The 20711-nt window shown below is 31.0% G+C and overlaps 1 protein-coding gene across 2 annotated transcripts in view; it reads left to right on the forward strand.

Annotated features, from left to right (window-relative positions):
• Positions 1–3378: 3378 nt before the first annotated feature.
• Positions 3379–20711, forward strand: part of Cda5 (Chitin deacetylase-like 5) — a 182141-nt gene continuing 164808 nt past the window's right edge. The window contains exon 1 of one of the 2 annotated variants that reach the window (XM_072546860.1): positions 3379–3697. In XM_072546860.1, coding sequence (XP_072402961.1) covers positions 3658–3697 — 40 coding nt within the window. In that variant the 5' untranslated portion in view covers positions 3379–3657. The remainder of the gene's footprint in view (positions 3698–20711) is intronic. The other variant, XM_072546865.1, reaches the window with a different exon arrangement.

The following is a 20711-nucleotide window of genomic DNA, read 5'->3' on the forward strand; positions in this document are numbered from 1 at the left end:
CACTGTTAGTCTTAATTTGAACCATGTTTTTGACAATTCACAGAGTATCCAGTTATCGTGCAATATTTGTACAACTTTTTGTACAAAAGCTACGAATCCTTTTCTTTCAAATTAGCCGTAAATTGCGTTCCTTAATTATTATAAACAAATTAGCTGTGAATTAAAAAAAAAACTAACTTTGCCCCAAATTATCGTAAAACAACTTTTTTTTTGTTTTAAATTGGTGTACAAATGTCAGCTATTCAAATATGAAGAAAGATTTTATCTTCGAGCAATACTTTAAAAGTTATTCTAAATGTTTAATAATCAAAAATAACCGAAATTTCACAAAAGGGTTTTGCGTTGTAAAAAATTTTTTTTGTTCAATTTTTTCGGTGGATATTGATAGTTTTTTACTTTTAAACTAATTAATGGATTGATTTGAAATTTTGAGGGTTTATAAAAGACCACAATATCCAACTTTGGGAGGAATAACAAATGCCTGGGTTGATTTTTACAATAGTTATAAACAAATATCATTTTTGCCTTATTTTGCAGTTTTTGAAGCAACAAATTAATTTTACAACTTTTAAAAATCGCCATTTTACAACTTCATATGTTTTAAAAGATAAAGATGTTCAATGGTAAGCAAAAAATCGAAAAAATGGCATTTTTTACACTAAATTCTTAACAATTAAAAAAAAGCGACGAAATTTACGCAGAACACATATGGGTTTTCTTTATATAGACCTATAATAACTAAAAAAAAATGTCAGATATCTGGATTAGTCACAGTCCCGAGAGAAATCTTATTTCCCCGGTCTAATATAATCAACCCTCACTTTTGTTTTATTTCTGAGAATTACAATTAGCTTTAAATTTTTGTTTAATATCTGTTTGTAATTTTTGTTTGATCCTAATACGTTTATCTATTTCATATGATGTGATTATTTCTCGTTACAAAATATGGAATAAACTGTAACAATGTTTTAACACAAAATGTGAGGATTCGGCATTTATCGTATATATTTCACTATTGGTTTCAACGAAATCATCTTAAATTAATTCACTTACACTCTTGTGAGTCGTTTATATTCCCAGCGGATGCTAAAATCAATCAGTTCGTCGATAATACCCTAAAAGGAAATAAATCTTTTACCATATTTAAATTTTGTCGATATTTGTGGTGATGTCTCCGAGTGTATTTTAGATTTAGTAATAGGTTAGTATATCAATTTAAATTTGTCTTATTTGTGCTTTTAAGTTAAGTAATAAACTACAAAAAAGCCAAGAGAATTTTGCATTTTGTACAATTTCCATTACCAACAAACTGCAGCTGTTAGAATTCTGGATAATTAAACAGACGACATAAAGATAAAAAGATGTGTGCCCCAGGGATGTATATATATATAATTTAGCTCTCCAGATCTAGGGTTTGCTTTACTATTCTTTTCTCCAGTACTATTTACTATTAAAAACTCCAAAAAGAGACCAGTTTCAGCAGTCAAATGGTTTTTAAAAATTGCAGATTGCATGCAACAAAACTTTCTTGGCTATCATCTAAAGTTTTAGTATCTAAAATATCTGATAAACAAATCATATAATAACAAAACAATAGAATTTTTAAATACTCAAAATATCAAAACGATAAACAAAGATCCAACGGAAAAGTATCAAAAACAAATTAAACTAGCGTTAGAAAATTCAAAATCAATATTAAATTCCATAGAACGGAAATACCTCAACACCATGAACCCACAGACTCCTAAATTATACTCTTTTATTAAATTACATAAACCTGATCACCCAATAAGGCATGTAGTTTCTTATTATATAGCTCCGTCATATAAACTATCAAAAAACTGTTAGAGATTATTTTAGAACACAATAAATTTTCACTTAAATTTACCGTAAAAAATACAATAGAACTAGTTAATAAAATAAAACATTTTTAATTACCTAACAACTCAAAATTAATTTCATTTGACGTCAAAAACCTTTTTCCTAGTATTCCTTCTACAGAAAATTTTGTTCTAGTAAAAGACCTTATAGACGTCCGAAATTTTACACCTTCTTAAAATTTGCATAAGCCAGGAATACTTTGAATTTATTAATCAAATATATACAAATAACAGCGGTGTATACAAACTTTAATATGGCAACTTATCAAAAACTTACATCGGTCAAACTGGTAGAACGTTTGTCAAACGTATAGCAGAACATAAAAGGGCTTTCAATAATAGAAAGACAGATTCTACATAGGCACTTCACTTTCTAGATCATAATCGTTCTGTTAATGACAAATTTCCAATTTTTCACATTCAAAATAAGCTATCTATGGAAATCAACAAATTAAAAAATACAGACATAATTCTGAATGGCCAACTTGAGACAAACAGTTCTCCCCTCCTCAACTTATTCAGTTAAAGACTATAAAGTGTAAACACGTACAAAAATAGATCACTTGAGAAAGGCACTCTGCCAAAACAGCTGTAGTGATAAGATTTTATAATAAATTTTGTGGAAGTTTTGAAAACAGTTTTCAGTGTTTTATTGTTAAAGTATATGCCTTTTGTTAAACATTATATGTTTATAATTGATTTAACTTTGTTATAAATAATAGTTTAATTATAACTAAAATTTAGTTTTAAAGCGGATTGTTTTTCCTTTAATTCGAGCTATTATACAGATATTTTACTGAAAATGCAACCCAGATAGTAGAAAATCGCCTAAATGCCGTAATATTATACAGATATTTTACTGAAAATGCAGCCCAGATAGGGGAAAATCGCCAAAATGCCACAATTTTGCAATGTTTTTGCACTAATTTTGCAACATCTCCAGTTTTATTTATTGTATCACAGTTTAACAACCATCATTTTGTAGGTTTCTTTTAAAGGAACAAATTGCATTTTGTAAAAATGATTTATGTTTGTTAGTTTACGAATTATAATCATTTAAACAATTAGATTGTTTATAACAAATTTCTGTCACCTTCGGCGCAAAAGCAAGTTTGAAATTCGAATTCAGCGGGTCACTTTGATCGGTCACAAAATAGCTTTGGCCCCTGGACTATTAAAATGTGTGTAAATTATAGACCTAAAAAGCTACTCAAATAAATATAAGAAAGAAGAGATATTTCTATTCTTTGTATTGATTGTTTATGGTTTTAATTTCTGATTTTCAGGTATAATTGGTTAAAATATTCGATATCTGTTGAACTTTAAACTCTATAAAATTGAATAGAATGCCATTTTTACTTCCGTTAATCTTTAAATCTGATTGAATAGTGGGCGTGTGCTGCACTGGAAAATGTTTATTGCCTAGTCGAAGGCGTTAGAACAAGGACTTCGCGAAATTCGCGAAGAAGTGAATGTTTACAATAGTGTAGTAAAGCCAAGGAAAAACACAAGTAATATTACCAAAACCAAAGTGGGGATCTGGTTTTCTCTTCTAGTCCCCACTGGCAAGTCGGACTTAAGAGAAACTTTCAATTCAACAGCGGACCCAGTCAGTTTAAGCACTTGTTGCGGCGACAAAACCGGGCGCGCACTCTTGCTGTCACATTTGAGGAGAATTTCGTTTTCCTACTCGTACATGGAGAAGTGCTTTTAGCTCCTGCGTGTGACATTAGTGTCTGGACCATCTCAAGTGATATTTGCCACGATATCCACGAAAATGGTGAACAGTGTAGCGATTTTTGTTATTCTTTGTTTTGGTAAGCGAACGAATTTTGGTGAAGGGATTTTTCGCTCTATGTATGTGTATAATTTTCGGTGTAGTGCACGCATACATTTGCGATGCCTCACGGAAAAATGCGCACATCGAAATTTACTACCCCCAATGACAAAACAAATTATAAAAACGTTTAACGGAAGCGCATAAAAAAACAAATATAATTAAACCTTAATTTAAATAAAAGAGACTATATATATATATATATATATATATATATATATATATATATATATTAAATTTTACATCTTGTCCTGCATTGTCTCTATGTCTTCTTCCACCTTATTGGACTTCTATTCTGCTTCATTTTCTTTCAGTTTATGATTGTATAATGCCCTTAATTATGCTTTTTTGTGTTAATTTTTTTATACTATAATTTTAAGATTTAAATGATAATAAATCATTTTTTTTTATTTTATCTTTTCATAATTTTATGTTCTGGTATTTTCTTCTGGTTGATTACTTCTTTCTTGTTTATTTTGATTGTTTTCACTGTATGTATTATCTTGGGTCTAACTAGGATATTGTAGATTTTAATGTTGACTTTCCTGCGGAGTTTTTGTATTTTTTTAATGTCTTGTTCTTGCGGCAGATCTGATTCCACCTTAGTTTTTTGTTTAATCATTATTTATCTATTTGTTTAATTTCCTGTTATAGAAATCGGTAAATTGTTTATAATTTGTAATTTTTTACCCTTAAATAATTGTTATGTTTTCCTTTTTGTGTTGTGATATGTTTTGTTTTATCTTCATTTATTTTATACCCTTTTTTGCTTCTTTGCCTGTTCTGGTACTATTTTTGCAATAATTTATTACTGGTTGGTTTATCATAAAATTAATGTGAGACAACCTTGTTTTTCTCTGAATACCTTTTAAAACCAAGTTACAACTGTTCACTGGATTTCTATTTTTCATCCCCTGTAGTGACTTTACGAAATTGTTTATCCCCTTGCAACAAATTCTACATTATTAAAATTTAAACCTTGGCGTATCTATAAATTAACTTTTACATTTATTTTGAGAAGATTATTTTAAAAGCTTTGTTTGGTAAACTGGTACAGTACCTTGATATCGTACTTATGCTTTAGAACTTTTCAACATTACATCTACTTGACCTATAAATTTATATTCCATAAAGTGTGCACTTTTCTGATAATTTTGTCTATTAATGGAATGAAAATCACTTTTAGAATCAAAGAAAATTATTTTCAGATTTAATTATATTCTTTGGGTCTTTGCCATTTGACGTCCATAGTTAATGATAGTATCATTCAATCTTCACTTGTCCACTGCTGGAAACAGATCTCCCTCATATCTGTTTTCCTTGAATGATAGTGTAATAAAATATTATTATGTAAAATTACTTTTTATTTACAATATTTTAACCAATCTGTATTGGTTCTTTGCAAGGCCCTTACTCTTCTCCCTATTTTAATAATGCCAAGTGTTTTATTTTTAGTTTGCCTTAGTTTTTTTGCACTTCTTTCTTGTGGTTGTTATCTATCTTTCCATGGTGTTCTATTTTTCAACACTTGTACGTGATTTAACCAAATTATTTACCTTCTTGCGACACGTTCTACATTCTTGAGATCTTCTCTTATCGATCTTTTATTTCGAAAATAAATCTATTAACGTTTATTTTGTAGAGTTTTTGCAAACTTTATTTGATTTTGTTTTAATTCAAAATTAGTTGATTCGCTCTTAAAAAGCTCTCTGTTCATTCTTAAATATCTACTTTTCATTACATGATCTTTGTTCATAAAGAACATTTTTCCAGTATTTCGACCGTATAGTCCTAAATATATTATTGGTTTAAAGTATCCCTCTGATCTAGATTTTGACTCGGTTTTTGAAAACGGTCTTAAATATTCTTCCTGTTTTGTTTAGACTCCCCTTTTTTTGGTATTTTCTACAATTTTCACGTTGAATCTTTAATAAAACCCCTTAACATTATTCCGAAGCTATTTTCTTGTTGCATTTTAATACTATTTACTATTTTTATTATGCAAGTATTACCTGTTTAATTTAACAATCACAATGCAACATGACTTATTGAAAACTACCCCAGAATGACAGTTGATACATTTTAGCAACCATCCTTTGATCAAATTTAATTGAATTGTGTAATAGTGTTTTGTTAAAAAATAATAAAACAATAAAATCCAATGTTTCAATGTCGCTCGTCTTTGGTATTGGAATAGACAAATAAGGTAAAACAACGTAAACGTCGTGACCTTTTGCAATTAAACGTATATTCTGTCTTGTTCAAACGAGAATTATGTAGTTAGCTAATATAAATACCGCTAAAATAAATTTGTGTGTAGAAGTAGTACCAATGCTACCTTTTTTATTGAACACCCGCAATATCGTCTATACAATAACATCTAATTAATGAATAAAGGGTACTGCCTTGTTCTAGAAAGTCCTATAGCATCCTAATTGCATTCCTATGTTTCCCTAATTTCATTTTTCCATAAGTTTTTATTTTTGGTCATAACAATTTGTCTTTTTCTCGCGGAAATGTCTTGCCTAAGCGTCTTGTTATGTCTTATATCATACTGCTTCCAAGAACTTGCAAACTAGCAATCCTTCGTATTGGGTGATCATTATTTCAATATTAAACATCTCATCACGAATTTATTGTATGCTCTCTCATTTTGGTGCCACCCTAGACTTCTCCTCTTACTTTTTAACATTATCCTTTTATGTCATAACAATCATCCACCTAAATTCTTCTTTCTTGTAACTACATAACATTCGTTGCATAGTAGATCTTTATGGAAGCTAGAATGGAAGATAGAAGTTTTCTTTCAGTTTTATTAGAATCTTCTTGTCGACAACACAAACTAGTGTCCTTCCTTTTTATCTATCCAACTCAAACTCTAGTACATCAGATCCATATATTTACCCATTACTTTAATACGGACGGCTTCTTATTTTCCCATACTCCGATAAGATTTTTTTGTATAATCACTTTCATGACCCCAATCTGAACCATGAACCTTATTTTCATACTCGTCTTTCAACTTTCAAACCTAGTTTCGAAAGGTCGCCCAGGTGAAAAGTTGGTCATTTTTTTTTTAATTATACCTAACAATCAAATTTTTGGCCCAGACAATTTTTGTTTAATTTTTTGAGTCATTCTGAACAAATTAGTTTTCTTGCAGTTTTTCTGTAAACTTGATAGTTTTCTAGTTATCAATAATTTAAAACTGAAAAAAATGCTAAATTACGATTTCAAGCTCTTCTTCTTCTTCCTTCTTGTATGTAGCTTTAAAGCATGTTTCTTCTTCAATATTAGCCTTCTAAATTGTTTAAATTATCGCACGATCTTTTTCTTGGTCTGCCAATACTTCTTCGTCCATTTGGTAACTTATCTCTGCCATTATACTAATGTATTCGTTCTGTTTCGTTTCCGTTTTGGCACCTATCCGTTTATGTCTTCTATATGGCATGCTTTTCTTATGTTTTCCTTTCTCTCCCTATCCCAACACTTTTCCCTGATATTCGTCGAAGTATTTTCATCTCTGTTGTTTCTAGTAGTCGTCTTGTTTTAGATGTGTCAAATCTTGTATCCGCCGTGTATGTTAATAGTTAGGTATTTTGGGACTATTTCATTTTAAAACATTGTTTTTTAAGTGTTAATGAAGCGCTTATGACATGATAGTCCTTCGGGCTGCGGCGTGTACAAGCGAGAGAAACAAGATCTAGGGCACACATTGTAGAAATGAGCATTCACCCTGCCATACGCGCTTCATTATCAACTAAAAACAATGGTTTAATAGTTGTTTATGCACCAAGGGTGTTATTATTAAGATGATTACGCCAAGAGAACAACATAATCCAGCCAGAGGGCATAATCATCCGGTAACACCAGTTGTACATACAAAATATGCCTATATATTTTGTAGGAGCAGTAAAATAAAAAGTAAATACGTCTCAATTTTAGATTTTATATTATGTGAATTGAAAAATAAAATCTTGTAAGTACCACTAGTGTTACCGGATGATTACGCCGATTGAGTAACTTCCCTGGCTTGGACCAGAGCCGTCTGGCTGGATTAGGTTGCTCTTTGGGCTTAATCATCTTAATAACACACTTGGTGCATAAATAACTATAAAACTATTGTTTTTTTAATTGATAATGAAGCATGTATGGTGGATTATTGCAATGGTAAAGTGACTATACAAAAAAATCTCATGGGAATATTTTTCCGAACGAACGCAAGCTTTTCGCCTTGTCTATCTTAGTTGTAACTGAGCATCTCTTCCGTGCTTAGTTTATAGACCTTCTTTTACTTTTTATACCGATAATGCTGATTGTTTTTGTAAATATTGTCATACTTGTATATATTTGGTAATTAGTTCCTTAAATGAATAAACAACAAAAAATATATGACTTTATAGCATTGTGTTGTATTTTGTACATAATTTTTATTATTAATTTGAATTTTAAAATTGTTTTATATGTAAAATACTTCGTGTCTAAGATATTTAACCACACTAACACTGCATGTAACATCTTAACCAACTAAATTATCATTAGACTTATTAACTTGCATGAAATAACAATTAATTTTTTGTACATATGTGTGCTAACTCTTGTGACTAACTTGTTCTAACATAAGCGTAACAGATTAACAAAAAATGTATGTTTATATGTTATATACTTGATCTTTTTTCTGCACTGTCCCATATAATGCTTCATTAATATCTTATTTCTCGCGCACCACAAGATTTCTATTTTTCGCTATATATGTACGTAATACGACACCTTTTTAATCATTTACTTCCTACAAATAATAAAATTTACGAATGAGACTTTTGTATATAAATGTTTATATAAGAAAACTATATAGATTGATTATATAAATTGTATGAAAGGCTTTTTGGAAGGTAGTAAAAAAGATTTATTACATTCTTTGTTATATAGCTATTAGATATTTGTATATATATAAAATATACATACAGGGTGCATTTCCAATAAATTATTTTTTGACGCGATTTGAACAATTTTGATACATTTTTGGATTTTTTTCACCATTAATCTCTGTAGTATTTCCTTGATTTTGTTGTCTTCTTTTCTAGTACGTATTATGTCGACAATAATGTGTCCTCTTCTTCTTCCTTCTTGTATCTGGCCTTTAAAGCATGTTTCTTCTTCAATATTAGCCTCCTAAATTGTTTAAATTATCGCACCATCTTTTTCTTGGTCTGCCAATACTTCTTCGTCCATTTGGTGACTTATCTTGTGCTATTCGTACTATCCCTCTGCCATTTTACTGATGTGTTCGTTCCACTCCTGTTTCCGTTTTGTCACCCATCCATTTATGTCTTCTATATTGCATGGTCTTCTTATGTTTTCGCTTCTCTTCCTATCCAATAGACTTTTCCCTAATATTAATTATATTAGGTGTTTGTTCTTCCAGATTGTGTTATTAAGAGATCCCGCTGCTTTACTTGCTTTTAAGCTTTATTGTCTTACTTCTTCTTTAATATCTCCTTAACTAGTTATATCTATTCTCATTCTGTAACCACTACCTTTACGTAGTGCTTGTATTATTTCGTACATTATTATATTTAAGAGAAGTGGGCGTAACGAGTTACCCTGTCTGACTCCACTTTGTTAGTTTCCCATTTATCTTTGCCTGTATTCGATTATGTAAGTAGATATTTTCGATGGTTTGTATAGTATTGATTCGTATGTTTCTTTTATACAGTAGGTGTAAGACGTCTTCGACATGGATGCGATCAAAAGCCTTTGTCAGGTCTATAAAACAAATACTGCGTTTACACAGGATCTTCCGCATCTGAATCCTAGTTGTTCATCTGATAAAGTTGTGAGTTTATTGATTTTTTTGGTTAGGACTTTTGTGGTAAGCTTAAGTACGGTGTTCAGTAGATTTCTTCTTCTTCTTCTTAGCCTTCTGTCGTCCATGTTTGGACATAGGCCTCTCCCAACTCCTTCCATCGGTCTCTATCCTGAGCAACATATTTCCAATTTGTTCCGGCTATTCTTTTAATGTCATCAACTCATTTCATCTGTGGTGTTCCTCTTAGTCGTTTACTTTCGTAAGGTCTCCAATGTTGTATTGTAGTATTCCAACGTTGGTCTTTTTGTCTAGCAGTGTGGCCCGCGAAGCTCCATTTAAGTTTGGCAATTTTTGTTGCTATATCCTCGACTTTTGTTTTGGATCTTACCCAGTCGGTCCTCTTTTTATCTGACAGTCGTATACCTAACATTGCTCTTTCCATTGTTCTTTCTGTTGTGGCTAGTTTATTCATGTTTGCCTTGGTTAGGGTCCAGGTTTGACATCCATATGTCATGATAGGAAGGATGCATTGGTTGACCACTTTGCTCCTCAAGTATTGGGGTATTTTGCGGTTCTTAAGTATCCAATTAAGTTTTCCAAATCCTGCCCATACCAGTCTTGCTCTTTTAGTAATTTCCGTACTTTGGTTCTCTTTGTCAAGTCTCAGGACATGCAAGTATCTTGCAGTGCAATATTAGATTTTGTATAAGTTTTGTCATCTTTAGGGTTAAACTTTCTCTTCCGAGTTTTAGAAGCTCGTTGTTACGATAAAAGACTTTATTTTAAAATATAATTAAACGTTTATTAACGATCATAAACGTGTTTAACGGTTTTATAAATATTCCTAAGCGTTTCAGCCCTTTCCAAAACATTGTTCGACTTTCATACGTGTTTTTAAAGCATTTTTTACACTTTTTCTTGTGTTTTTGTATAATCAACTGCAAATAGAACGATTAAAACATAAATAATTGAAGAAAATGATAGATTGAAGACAATAGGGGACTTGTCTGATTCTGACGAATTTTTCATCTAGTTCGAAAATCTAGAATGCTGCTATGTTACTCTCAGAGTATTTATCTAGCCTTCTTTTGTTCTTTTATCCTAGATTTGTATCGTCTAGTGTTCTGACAATACATGCTTACATATATATATATATATATATATATATATATATATATATATATATATATATATATATATATATATATATATATATATATATATAAACAATATATATATATCAAAAATAAGCATAAATTAAAGCATTTGAGCACCTATGAAGAGCTCAAGCATTTACAATGTTGCGGGAAGATTGGAATTATCGATGAATTGGTATATGGTTTAGTAAAGTATACAATCATTTTCCGGGACAAACAAAAATATATTCTGGAAGTCATGATCACAGACCAGAAAACGAAAGAAAACCAATAAAAAAACCAACGCGATTTTTAAGATTCAGAATTAGGACAACATTTTTTAAAACTCCTTCAAACTGAGCTTTGAGATGCACAAATGGTACCCTCGTTAAAATAGGCAAAATGCCCTCACTCAAGGAAAACTAAAAATAACTAGACCAAAATGTCATTTTGGTACTTTAACAAAAATTTCATTGTTGACACTTATTTGTGTGTTATTTTTGCTTGTAATTTTTGCATTTCGCTTGTAAAAGAAAAGATAATATGATAATAGCGAGATAGATATTAAAAAAATCTTGAAGGGTGTCACCGTTGATGTATATATCTTATATAATTGTATGGATGAGATAAAATGACTGCCAATTTTAATTGAAGTTATAACGTAGATGTCGCTGTTTAATTATTTCTTAAAAAAAAAAGAAAAAAGAGATTTGAAGTTTAGATAACGCCTTAATAGCAGATACCCATCTACCTAACAGACTAAATATAGGTAGTTTGTAATCAACATGTCTGGGAACAACGATATAATAAATCACTTAAGAAGAGCACTTAAATGAAACATTTTATTGGTACTAGACAATATATTGCTGTTGTTTAGCGACGACCTGTTATAGAACTCATTAACAATTACAAACCAAGTACAATCAAGTAGAAAAATCGTCAGTAGCGTTTTTGAAACAAATATAACTAACGCTCGGCGCTGATGCGTATAGCTTTGGGCAACGTCTAGAGTGGTTTGCTAGTTGCTATGTGATTTTTCACAGATAAATTGGAAAGATCTGATGAATCATTCTTAATTAAATGTCAGTATATATAGTTTATATTTTCTCCTCCCTTTTTTTACTAGATATGTCTTCTGATAGGTAGATCTATGGATGCCTTTACATCTTAAAGTGGTTCACCTCTTATAACCTCAAAATATTTATTCCTTGCACCAGCTTCCTTTAAAAATTATCGGTTTTTCACTTTATAAATATTATTTAGGTATTAATTGAACCAACATAATGTATGTAACACATAGCAAAATCAACATATACGTTGCATAAATAAGTATATATAGTTTATTTCAGCGTTGTTGGCCTGTAGATCACATTATACTAACTAAAAAATATAATCTGTGAATTAGACTTGTGGCACCATTTGTCTATTACTTTGTCGTACTTTTGTTGGTGTGAACCCACGCCAACAGATATTTAAATTACCATTCCAACCAGAACCAAGACGTTTTATTAAGAATGTAAAAAGGAAAAGAGTTGTTAACTACAAAAAAACATCCAAAATCGAATACCTCGGTCCAATCATGAGGAACAGCGAAAGATTGGCCCAGTTCGAGTGTGTGGGACTCTCCTACTTGTTTTTTTTATTACTTTATGGTCATTAATTTCCACGTAATCCACACTCTTCCATTCTATTTTTATAAATTTGGTGATTCAAACAATCAAACGCCCTGCTGAGAACACAGAAGATCACAGCAGAGTGTCTTTTAGACATGAATGAGACAGTCGATAACCCATTCTAAAAAGGTATGAATGGCTGTAGGTTTTGATTTGATCCAAACCTACTGTTTTTCATATATTTGTCTGGTTTTATTTAAAAAAATTTTAAATATGCATAATATTTAAAGATATTAGAGAAACAAGGTTGTAGTAACTATGTAAACATCAGTTTTTGACTAATATAACGAAAACTTCACCATAAACTCACATATCCAAGTTTCCCAATGAACTTAAAATATGCGTGTTTGGAAATTCCCGTAAATGCAATACAATTTTATTTATTTCAGCAGTCTGACTTCTGAATGTTAGACTTCGACAAATGTAGAGTTGTTAGTGATCTATAACGCAATTAAAATTATTATCTTTGCAATTAAAAATCACGTCAACGACAACTTTCGATTCAAGAATGATAGGCGTGTATTATGTTAGTCAATAAAATTGAGCGGCATAGATTATTTGGACTATTTTGTATGAATTTAACGAGCGACATATCTTTATTGCGAACGTGTGTTAGATATTATACTGCTGTCATCAATTTTATGTCTTTATTAAGTTTTACAATTCCACACTTCTATTTAAATATTTTACACCGAGAATTTAACATTGCACAACAGAAATGTCTGTTTGGTAGTCTTTGGATATATAACCGCTGCAATATTTGTGTTCTTATTACATTTGTTGTTGAAGACTCATTGTCCAACTTCATTAGTTCAGTGTTGGTCCTTCTTAGCGATATATTTTTGTCCTTCTTTCCTGAGGATTATCCTTTACCAAGATTCCAAGATTTCCTTATTGCTTTTGGTTTATTTACTAAAGTTTATCCATATAGAGGACTGCTGATCTTATGATCGTGTTATAGACAGTTCGTTTTGTTTTTTCTTAGATCTTAGACCTTAAGCTTATAACTTAAACGAAGTTTCACTTCAAAGTTTCGCTTCATTCTTGTTACTATCGCTCAGTTTCACGTCCAGATAATTGAATTCTTCTACTTTCTCAAAGTTATACTATTTACCATTATCTGCAATCCCATCTAAGTTTACATCTTGTCCTTCTTGTTTTTCATTCAGTACCATCCACGCTGTTTTTTTCTCGCCTATTTGCAGAGGTTGATCTTTCATCGCACTTTTCTATTTCCTACTTAATAACCACTAATATGGTTCTATTCTCTCTTCAGTAATCTCTGCTATTCAGTTTTTGATTGTTATAGCCAACATTGTATATGCTATGTCCGTTAGTGCTATAAGTTGTGATTTTGTCATTTTGTAGCAACTTCCTTTTTGCCTATTGGACAAATTATGCCATCTCTCCTCCTATTTGGCATGCCTTCTCCTTCTTTTTTTCTGAAAACAGTTTGATATAAACCAATCGTACTTTGTATCGCAATCGTAATTTGTTCGTGATACCTTTTCCGGAATTCTTTAAACCAGGACCAGATTTTTATAGGTCTAGTCAATGGATACCACATTTTTGGAGTCCAAAAACTGTTTGCTGCCTGCAATATACTATGTCGTAGTTATACACAATATGAATGATTATTTTAGATTCTTTAGCTTTCTGGGTATTCTCACACTAGCCTAGAGTCCACCTTAGGACTCTTAAGAGCTTCTATAACCGCTTGAGTATCTGTGCATATATTAATCCACTTACCCCTAATGCACCTTGGTAAATATGTTACCTTGTAGGCTGGGTGTTGTGTTTCATCTACCTCATCCCTCTGGTTTCTCTGAAAAGGTACTTAAGGCATGTATTTGGGTATTATAAGGTCAGAAATCATCCATACGGTATCCCTAAATTTATTTGTGATGACCTAACCTTACGTTGCTCGGGTTTTCTCTTAGTCTGTAATATTCTACTATCGCCTCCCTCTTTATAACGATGTGCAGAGGAAGTATGTCCAGTAGGACCCCTTATATGCTCTTGATATCCGTCTTAAAACTCCTGTCATTCCAAGACAAGTTTTTGCACATTGTTTTATTTGAGGATGGTATTTTTTTCGCTACGCCTTTTGCTAACATACCACTGATATATATGTAATTGATGTTGGATTTATCACGTGGACTCATCACCAAGTTATAAATTCAATAAAAAAATGTCTGATGTTAAATTCTACATTTTTTCATTAGTGCTACTGGCAAGGTTCATCTCTTATTTTTATAGTGGTCTGGTAAAATGCTTCTTTAAGTTGATTCCTCTTCGCCTAACGTTTCTGGTGTTACATGTTGTTCACTTGGTCCTTTTTTATTTTTAAACAATTCTATGAAATCTTTAGCTTTTTGTCTACTCACTATTTTTCAGTCTTTTCGTGGCATCTTTATTCTAATGGTTTAGGGTAATATTTTCTTCTTTTCACCTGTTAACTCCTTTTGATGTTTACTCTTTCAGTAATTTCTCCGAGTAGCTGCCCATTTTTGTCCTTATAAAATAGGATTTTTGTAATATATTTTCTTCCATCTTTATTACTTTTCAGTTAAATTGTTTTGTTAGTTTGTTCATGTACCCCCTCTCCATACTTTTTATGTTTTTGTTTTGGATGGTCTCTTAACCTTCTTCGGCATATTTTTCCTCACTTATTTTCTACATCATTCGTATTAGTATTTATCCGTTATAGTGTTTGTTATATTTTGCTCTAACATACTCGTTCTAGCTTTATTATAGTTTGCGACCGTCTCTTTGCATTTATTATCATACCATTGTTTTTCAACTTTGTTTTCCAACATTCGTTTCTTTTTTTCAAATCTGAAACTCGTTCCTCTATGTCCATACGGTCTTTGGATCTTGTATGGTTAATTGTTCTCTAAAGAGGGTCTTTTGTCTTATCGTCTGGCAAATTTTCTTGAATCTTACTGTTCTTTCCATGAGTATGTCACTTGTCTTTTCGTCTACATTCATCTCTTCAATGTACTTTTCTGTTTTTTCTGCTTAACTAGAAAATGAACATTGTCTGCATTAATAGCTTTTCTATTTTCTCTATATATTTTCAATAAACTTCCGCCTCCTTGTTTTGTAGGTCAAAAGTCATTCTGTGAATTACATTTAAATAAACACACAGAAGTGTTGAATAAAAATGATTTACAAAAATATTCAGCGATGGAGATGCTGTAATTACTCATTTTTGGTTTTAGAATTACAAGACATGACCTTCACATTTCACTTCGTGGTTTCTAAGAAACAAACGTTTATTATGGAAAATACATCAAAAAACTATTTTGTCGATAAATATGAAGCGTCAATTGTATGCTGCAGGATATATATATATATATATATATATATATATATATATATATATATATATATATATATATATATATATATATATATATATATATATATATATATATATATATATATATATATATATATATATATATATATATCAAAAGATGGAGAAAAAAAGACAAAGAACGTGGCTACTTCATCTATTTATTTAAAAACGTTTCGCTATCTAATCAGAAAGCATCATCAGTTCATCTAAAAAGAATAATATGAAAAACCAAACATCCACAGAGAGATTAGTACAAACGTGTTACCTCAAAAAGACATGTAGCAGTCAATGGTATAAAATGTAAAGAGGCTTAAGACATTAGACATTAAATAGTTAAGTTGTATAAACAATCAATTGAAACTAAGTACAGTTTACAATTTAACACAAACTTTGCTGTTCTAAGTTTGTGTAGGCTTCTTCTATGGTTTTCAATTGATTTTCTAGCTGTTCTCTTTTCTTTTTTCTGCGAATTCTTTTCACTTCCCTTCTTCTTGCCACATAGTTTTAGATCTCATTTTGGGTATTTTCTTTATCTCTTTGTAGTTTAGCCCTGTTTCTTCTTACCAAAATATTCCTACATTCTTGCCGCCTTTTTGTATGCTCTCTTCCTATACACTTTTCCGCTGCTTCCGACATAGCTGTCTGTATGGTCTGCCATTCTTCATCTATATCCTATTCGACTGGATTCTCTAGTTTTTTATTTATTTCTTCCTCTAGTCTGTTTACAACCTGCTTCTCTTGAAGGCGCTCTAATTGTTAATTTAATCTATCTCTAACAGGTTTTGGTATTATTGGTAGTTCTTGTTTTATTTTACTTATATTTCTATAGCTTCTCTTATTGCTCTTGGTTTGTAGTGATTGCGGGATGGTTTGATCTGCAAGAGTTAAAATTTTGTTTTCCCCGTGGTATGATCGGGTATAAATAAGGCTTACGAGGTTTCCTTAACACCTAAACATAGTTTGTGTTCGTTTACTCGGGTGCAGATTCGTTGGTTTTTTGTCCTATATATTTTTGACCACAAATTGTGCAGGATATGCTCTACACTTCTGTCCCTGGTACTTTATTATTTACTTTTTTAGAAAATTTAATTTGTGTCTTTTTCTACGAGAAATCCTGTTAAATAAGTCTCACATTGTCGTACTGATACATGAGTTATGATATCTTTTTTCGTAGTTGTGCTCATGTTTTTTAATACACTCCAAAATTTGCTATTTCGATTACCTCGCCAACTTAATATTTCCTGAAAAATCGGGTATAATTTAGATATTACTATAAAATAGATTATAAATTTACTGGTGCAATAAACAGTTTTTTAAAGATATTTCATTGAACTGGATTTATAAGGTAATACGTAATAAAATATTGTTCAATCCAAGACCTCAAATTAATAATATTATAGTTTTCATAAATTATTGTTTAAATTTTTAATTAACCTACAAGTATCTTTACCTTAATTGCTGCTTAATAATTACTATCTAATTTAATGCCTTATTTATTACATTTTAAACATTACCTGGTATTGCAGTTCATTGTAAAATATTTCAGTGTTTAATTATACCAAGTATCGGAAAGTATGAAAAAATACGGAGTTATCAGAGAAGAAGAAACATTTTCGTTAGCATCTGCATCTTGACCCACCACTTTAAATTAACGAGAAAGGTTTATTCAACTTTTACCATTATTTACCAGAAAGTAAGATGTACTCTTACTTTCTGGAATGCCCTATAACACATGTCTATGTTATACAATTGATATGTTTTATTAAATAGTACTACTCGCCTTCTTTCAATTTATCCATCGTGAATTCATCTACATATATTTTTCGAATACAAAGTAATCTTGAATGAAAGGTATAAATCATTTTAAAGCATAAAAATCAGTCTCGTTATGAATAGTTGCGTCGTAAATTCATCTTTATTTATTTTACATCATTATAGTGCCATTTATATTGCAATGAAATTTTTACTCTGCGAATACTTAGTTTTATTACCCACTGAGCTGATAACATACAAGATGTACGGTTTTTAGTGACAGAAAGGTAGGCGTACCGAATGGATTATATATGCGGACCTTGTTTGACGTCTAACAAAAGTCATATCTTTCACTTTACAAGAAAGAACTTCGTACGGTGCCATGTTAACATATTAACTGAATGTGGAATGCTTTAAGGCACGATCTTTAAAACAAATTATATTTTAATAATCGGTTGTAACTATTAGGTGTCAATTAGAGGTATTTAAATGTGGACAAATTAATACTTGTGTTAATTTTCAGTACATTGATAAAAAAAAAATACTTAAGTTGTTTCACTGCGAGTGAGTGTAAGAAAATCTTAAAAATTTAATCTTCATTCGGTTTGAAACGGCGCTACAAAACTCTGGAAACACACTAAATAATAAAAGAGCTTTCAAAGCATCATCATCAACATCATTCTCTTTGCCGACTTCGCTAATTACATTTCTTTAGTAGTTTCTGTGTTGAGTCATATCAATTTCAATCTTCTTGACCGACATGTCCTGCCTAAGCCTCTCCTCAAGTCTTCTTTGAGCTTCCTCTACTACTTATTCCAGGAACTTGCAAATCAGCAATTCTTCGTATGTATTGGGTGATTAACATCTCGACGTTGACCATGACCAAATCATCTTAACACATGCTCTCTCATTCGCTAATCACTAAAACATTTCTGCTGACTTGTTGTCCTGTTTTCAGAAATCCTTTACAGAACACCATCTGCCACATTAACTAACAAATCCACAAACTGGGAACAATTCAGAGAATCATTACCTAATAAATTAGAGTTAAATATCTCACTAAAAACAAACCTGGAAATTGACAATGCCACAGAATATCTTAAAAAATTCATACAAGAAGCTGCTCTGCTCATGAACTAGCCAATAAAATCAAACAAAAAATGATTAAGAAACGAATATTAAGACGTAGATGGCAGCTGACAAGAGCAGCAGAGGACAAGACAAATCTGAATAGAGCTACAGCACAATGGTAACATTCTTATTCTCAATTCTCCAACCCTCCAATTCGCACTGAAGATGGCGCATGGGCAAAAAGCAATAAAGAGAAAGCCGAAATTTTCGCTGAACATCTTAAAATGACCTGCCTTTTCCGGCAGATGAACGTATTAATATAAATAATGCAAACCAAATTTAGTTCGAATCTTTCTATCAACTTAAACCTCTTCTAAACAATTACATTGAACGAAGTTAATAATAGTATTCACACTAAATTAAACCCCAAAAAGTACCCAGAGTATGACATAATTACCGTAAGAATATTAAAAGAATTACCAAGAAAAGCCCTACTTTATCTTATACAACTGTGTAACGCCGTGTTAAGAACAGAACATTTTCCTCTAGTTTGGAAATTAGCCAAAGTCCTACAGAAGATACACCATACAGAACATACTCCAACTCTATTCCTAGTGTTACTTTTCCCTACATACCACAATTTATATCCTTCACTTAGTTTTTTGACCTTTATCTTTTCCACCTAGTCTCTTGTCTTTAAGACTTTCAAGATCCCAAGACGTTATCCTACTTTTTCTAACCTGTAATGATGTGATAAAAAAGCTTTCAAATGTTGTATCTTTTTCTCCCTTTCTGACTCTACAGCCTATTGTGGCCCCTGGCCCTGGGTCACAATAGTCTGTAGAGCAATGTTCTATTTCCAGAGGGTGTCGTTTTATTCTTTTTACCAGGTTTTCTTCTATAAAAGATGTCTCTGGCCGGAAACCTCTGGCCTAATATTTGTCTGTTAACTGTGTTACTTTTCTATAGTCTTCGTAGTACCTGTCATCTCTTTTATGCTTTTACGTTTATAATCTTATAAAAATAATTTTGTGGATTGAGATAATACGAAAATATGACGGACATTCTGGATCGTCTCTTTAGAATTGTCTGTCAGCGTCTGTGTAATCGGAAATTCACTATAACAACTTTCTAACTGTTTGAATTGCAATAGTATATAATGTGCAAAAAGTCTACATATTTTACTTTGTTGCTCTAGTATGAACATTTTTCTTAGAAAAAAACCATGTTAATATTGCTCGTAGTATTGCTGAAAATCTTACGAAAATGTGCCTGTCAGTAATGTAAACCACACTTATTGCAATTTTATTTGTTTTTATACGTTAAAACCACAATATCGAAAAACAGACCTACATATAGTTGCGTAATAAATAATATTAACAATTATTGTGCGACTTGTTTCAATTGTATTCAATGGTAAATGAGAGTTTTATATATACACTGCTGGCAAAAACTCGTGATACCTTTATATTTTTCTCACTAATACTAATAATATTTTAATGAAGCTGTAGTGAATAAGTCAAAACGCAGTTACCATTTCATTTTCTGGCATCAAAATCGTTTTTGTCGTTTTGACAGCGAAAAACTTTAGTGATTTCATTATTTGTATATATAATTTATAATAATTATTTGTATATACAGGGTGAGTCATGAGGAACTTTACATACTTCTACCATATGTAGAGTCCCTCATGTAGCATATCATGTGGCCACTAAAAAATGTCAACTCCTCTTCTTTATTAATTAACAGGGTGATTTGTGTAATTGACCATTTATTTCATTTTACTGTAGTGTTTATACGGCTCATTTGATTTTTTTAATTTTTGCATGATACAGTACACTACTATCAAGCATTCGACTGGTATTAGCTAAACTAAAAAATTCCAGGACTGGCTTTGGAAAAATTAATTTAGGGATTCGTATTAAATATTACACCCTGTATAATTTTTTTTTAAAATGCAATAAGTGATTTTCAAACTACATAAATAGCCAATAAAAACGACATATGCGACAATGTTGTCGCACTTTTATTAAATTTTTAGTGAACGATCAAATCTTACCAAAAATAGAACAACCATAATGAAGTATCAAATTATAAGGTATTAAGTTAAACAAATGTTATAAATTTCAAACATTTTAATTAAAATGAGTTCCTACAACATAATCTAATACGTAGAAAATTAACATCTT

The sequence above is a fragment of the Diabrotica undecimpunctata genome, chromosome 10, assembly GCF_040954645.1.
Source record: "Diabrotica undecimpunctata isolate CICGRU chromosome 10, icDiaUnde3, whole genome shotgun sequence".
Taxonomy (NCBI): Eukaryota; Metazoa; Arthropoda; class Insecta; order Coleoptera; family Chrysomelidae; genus Diabrotica; species Diabrotica undecimpunctata.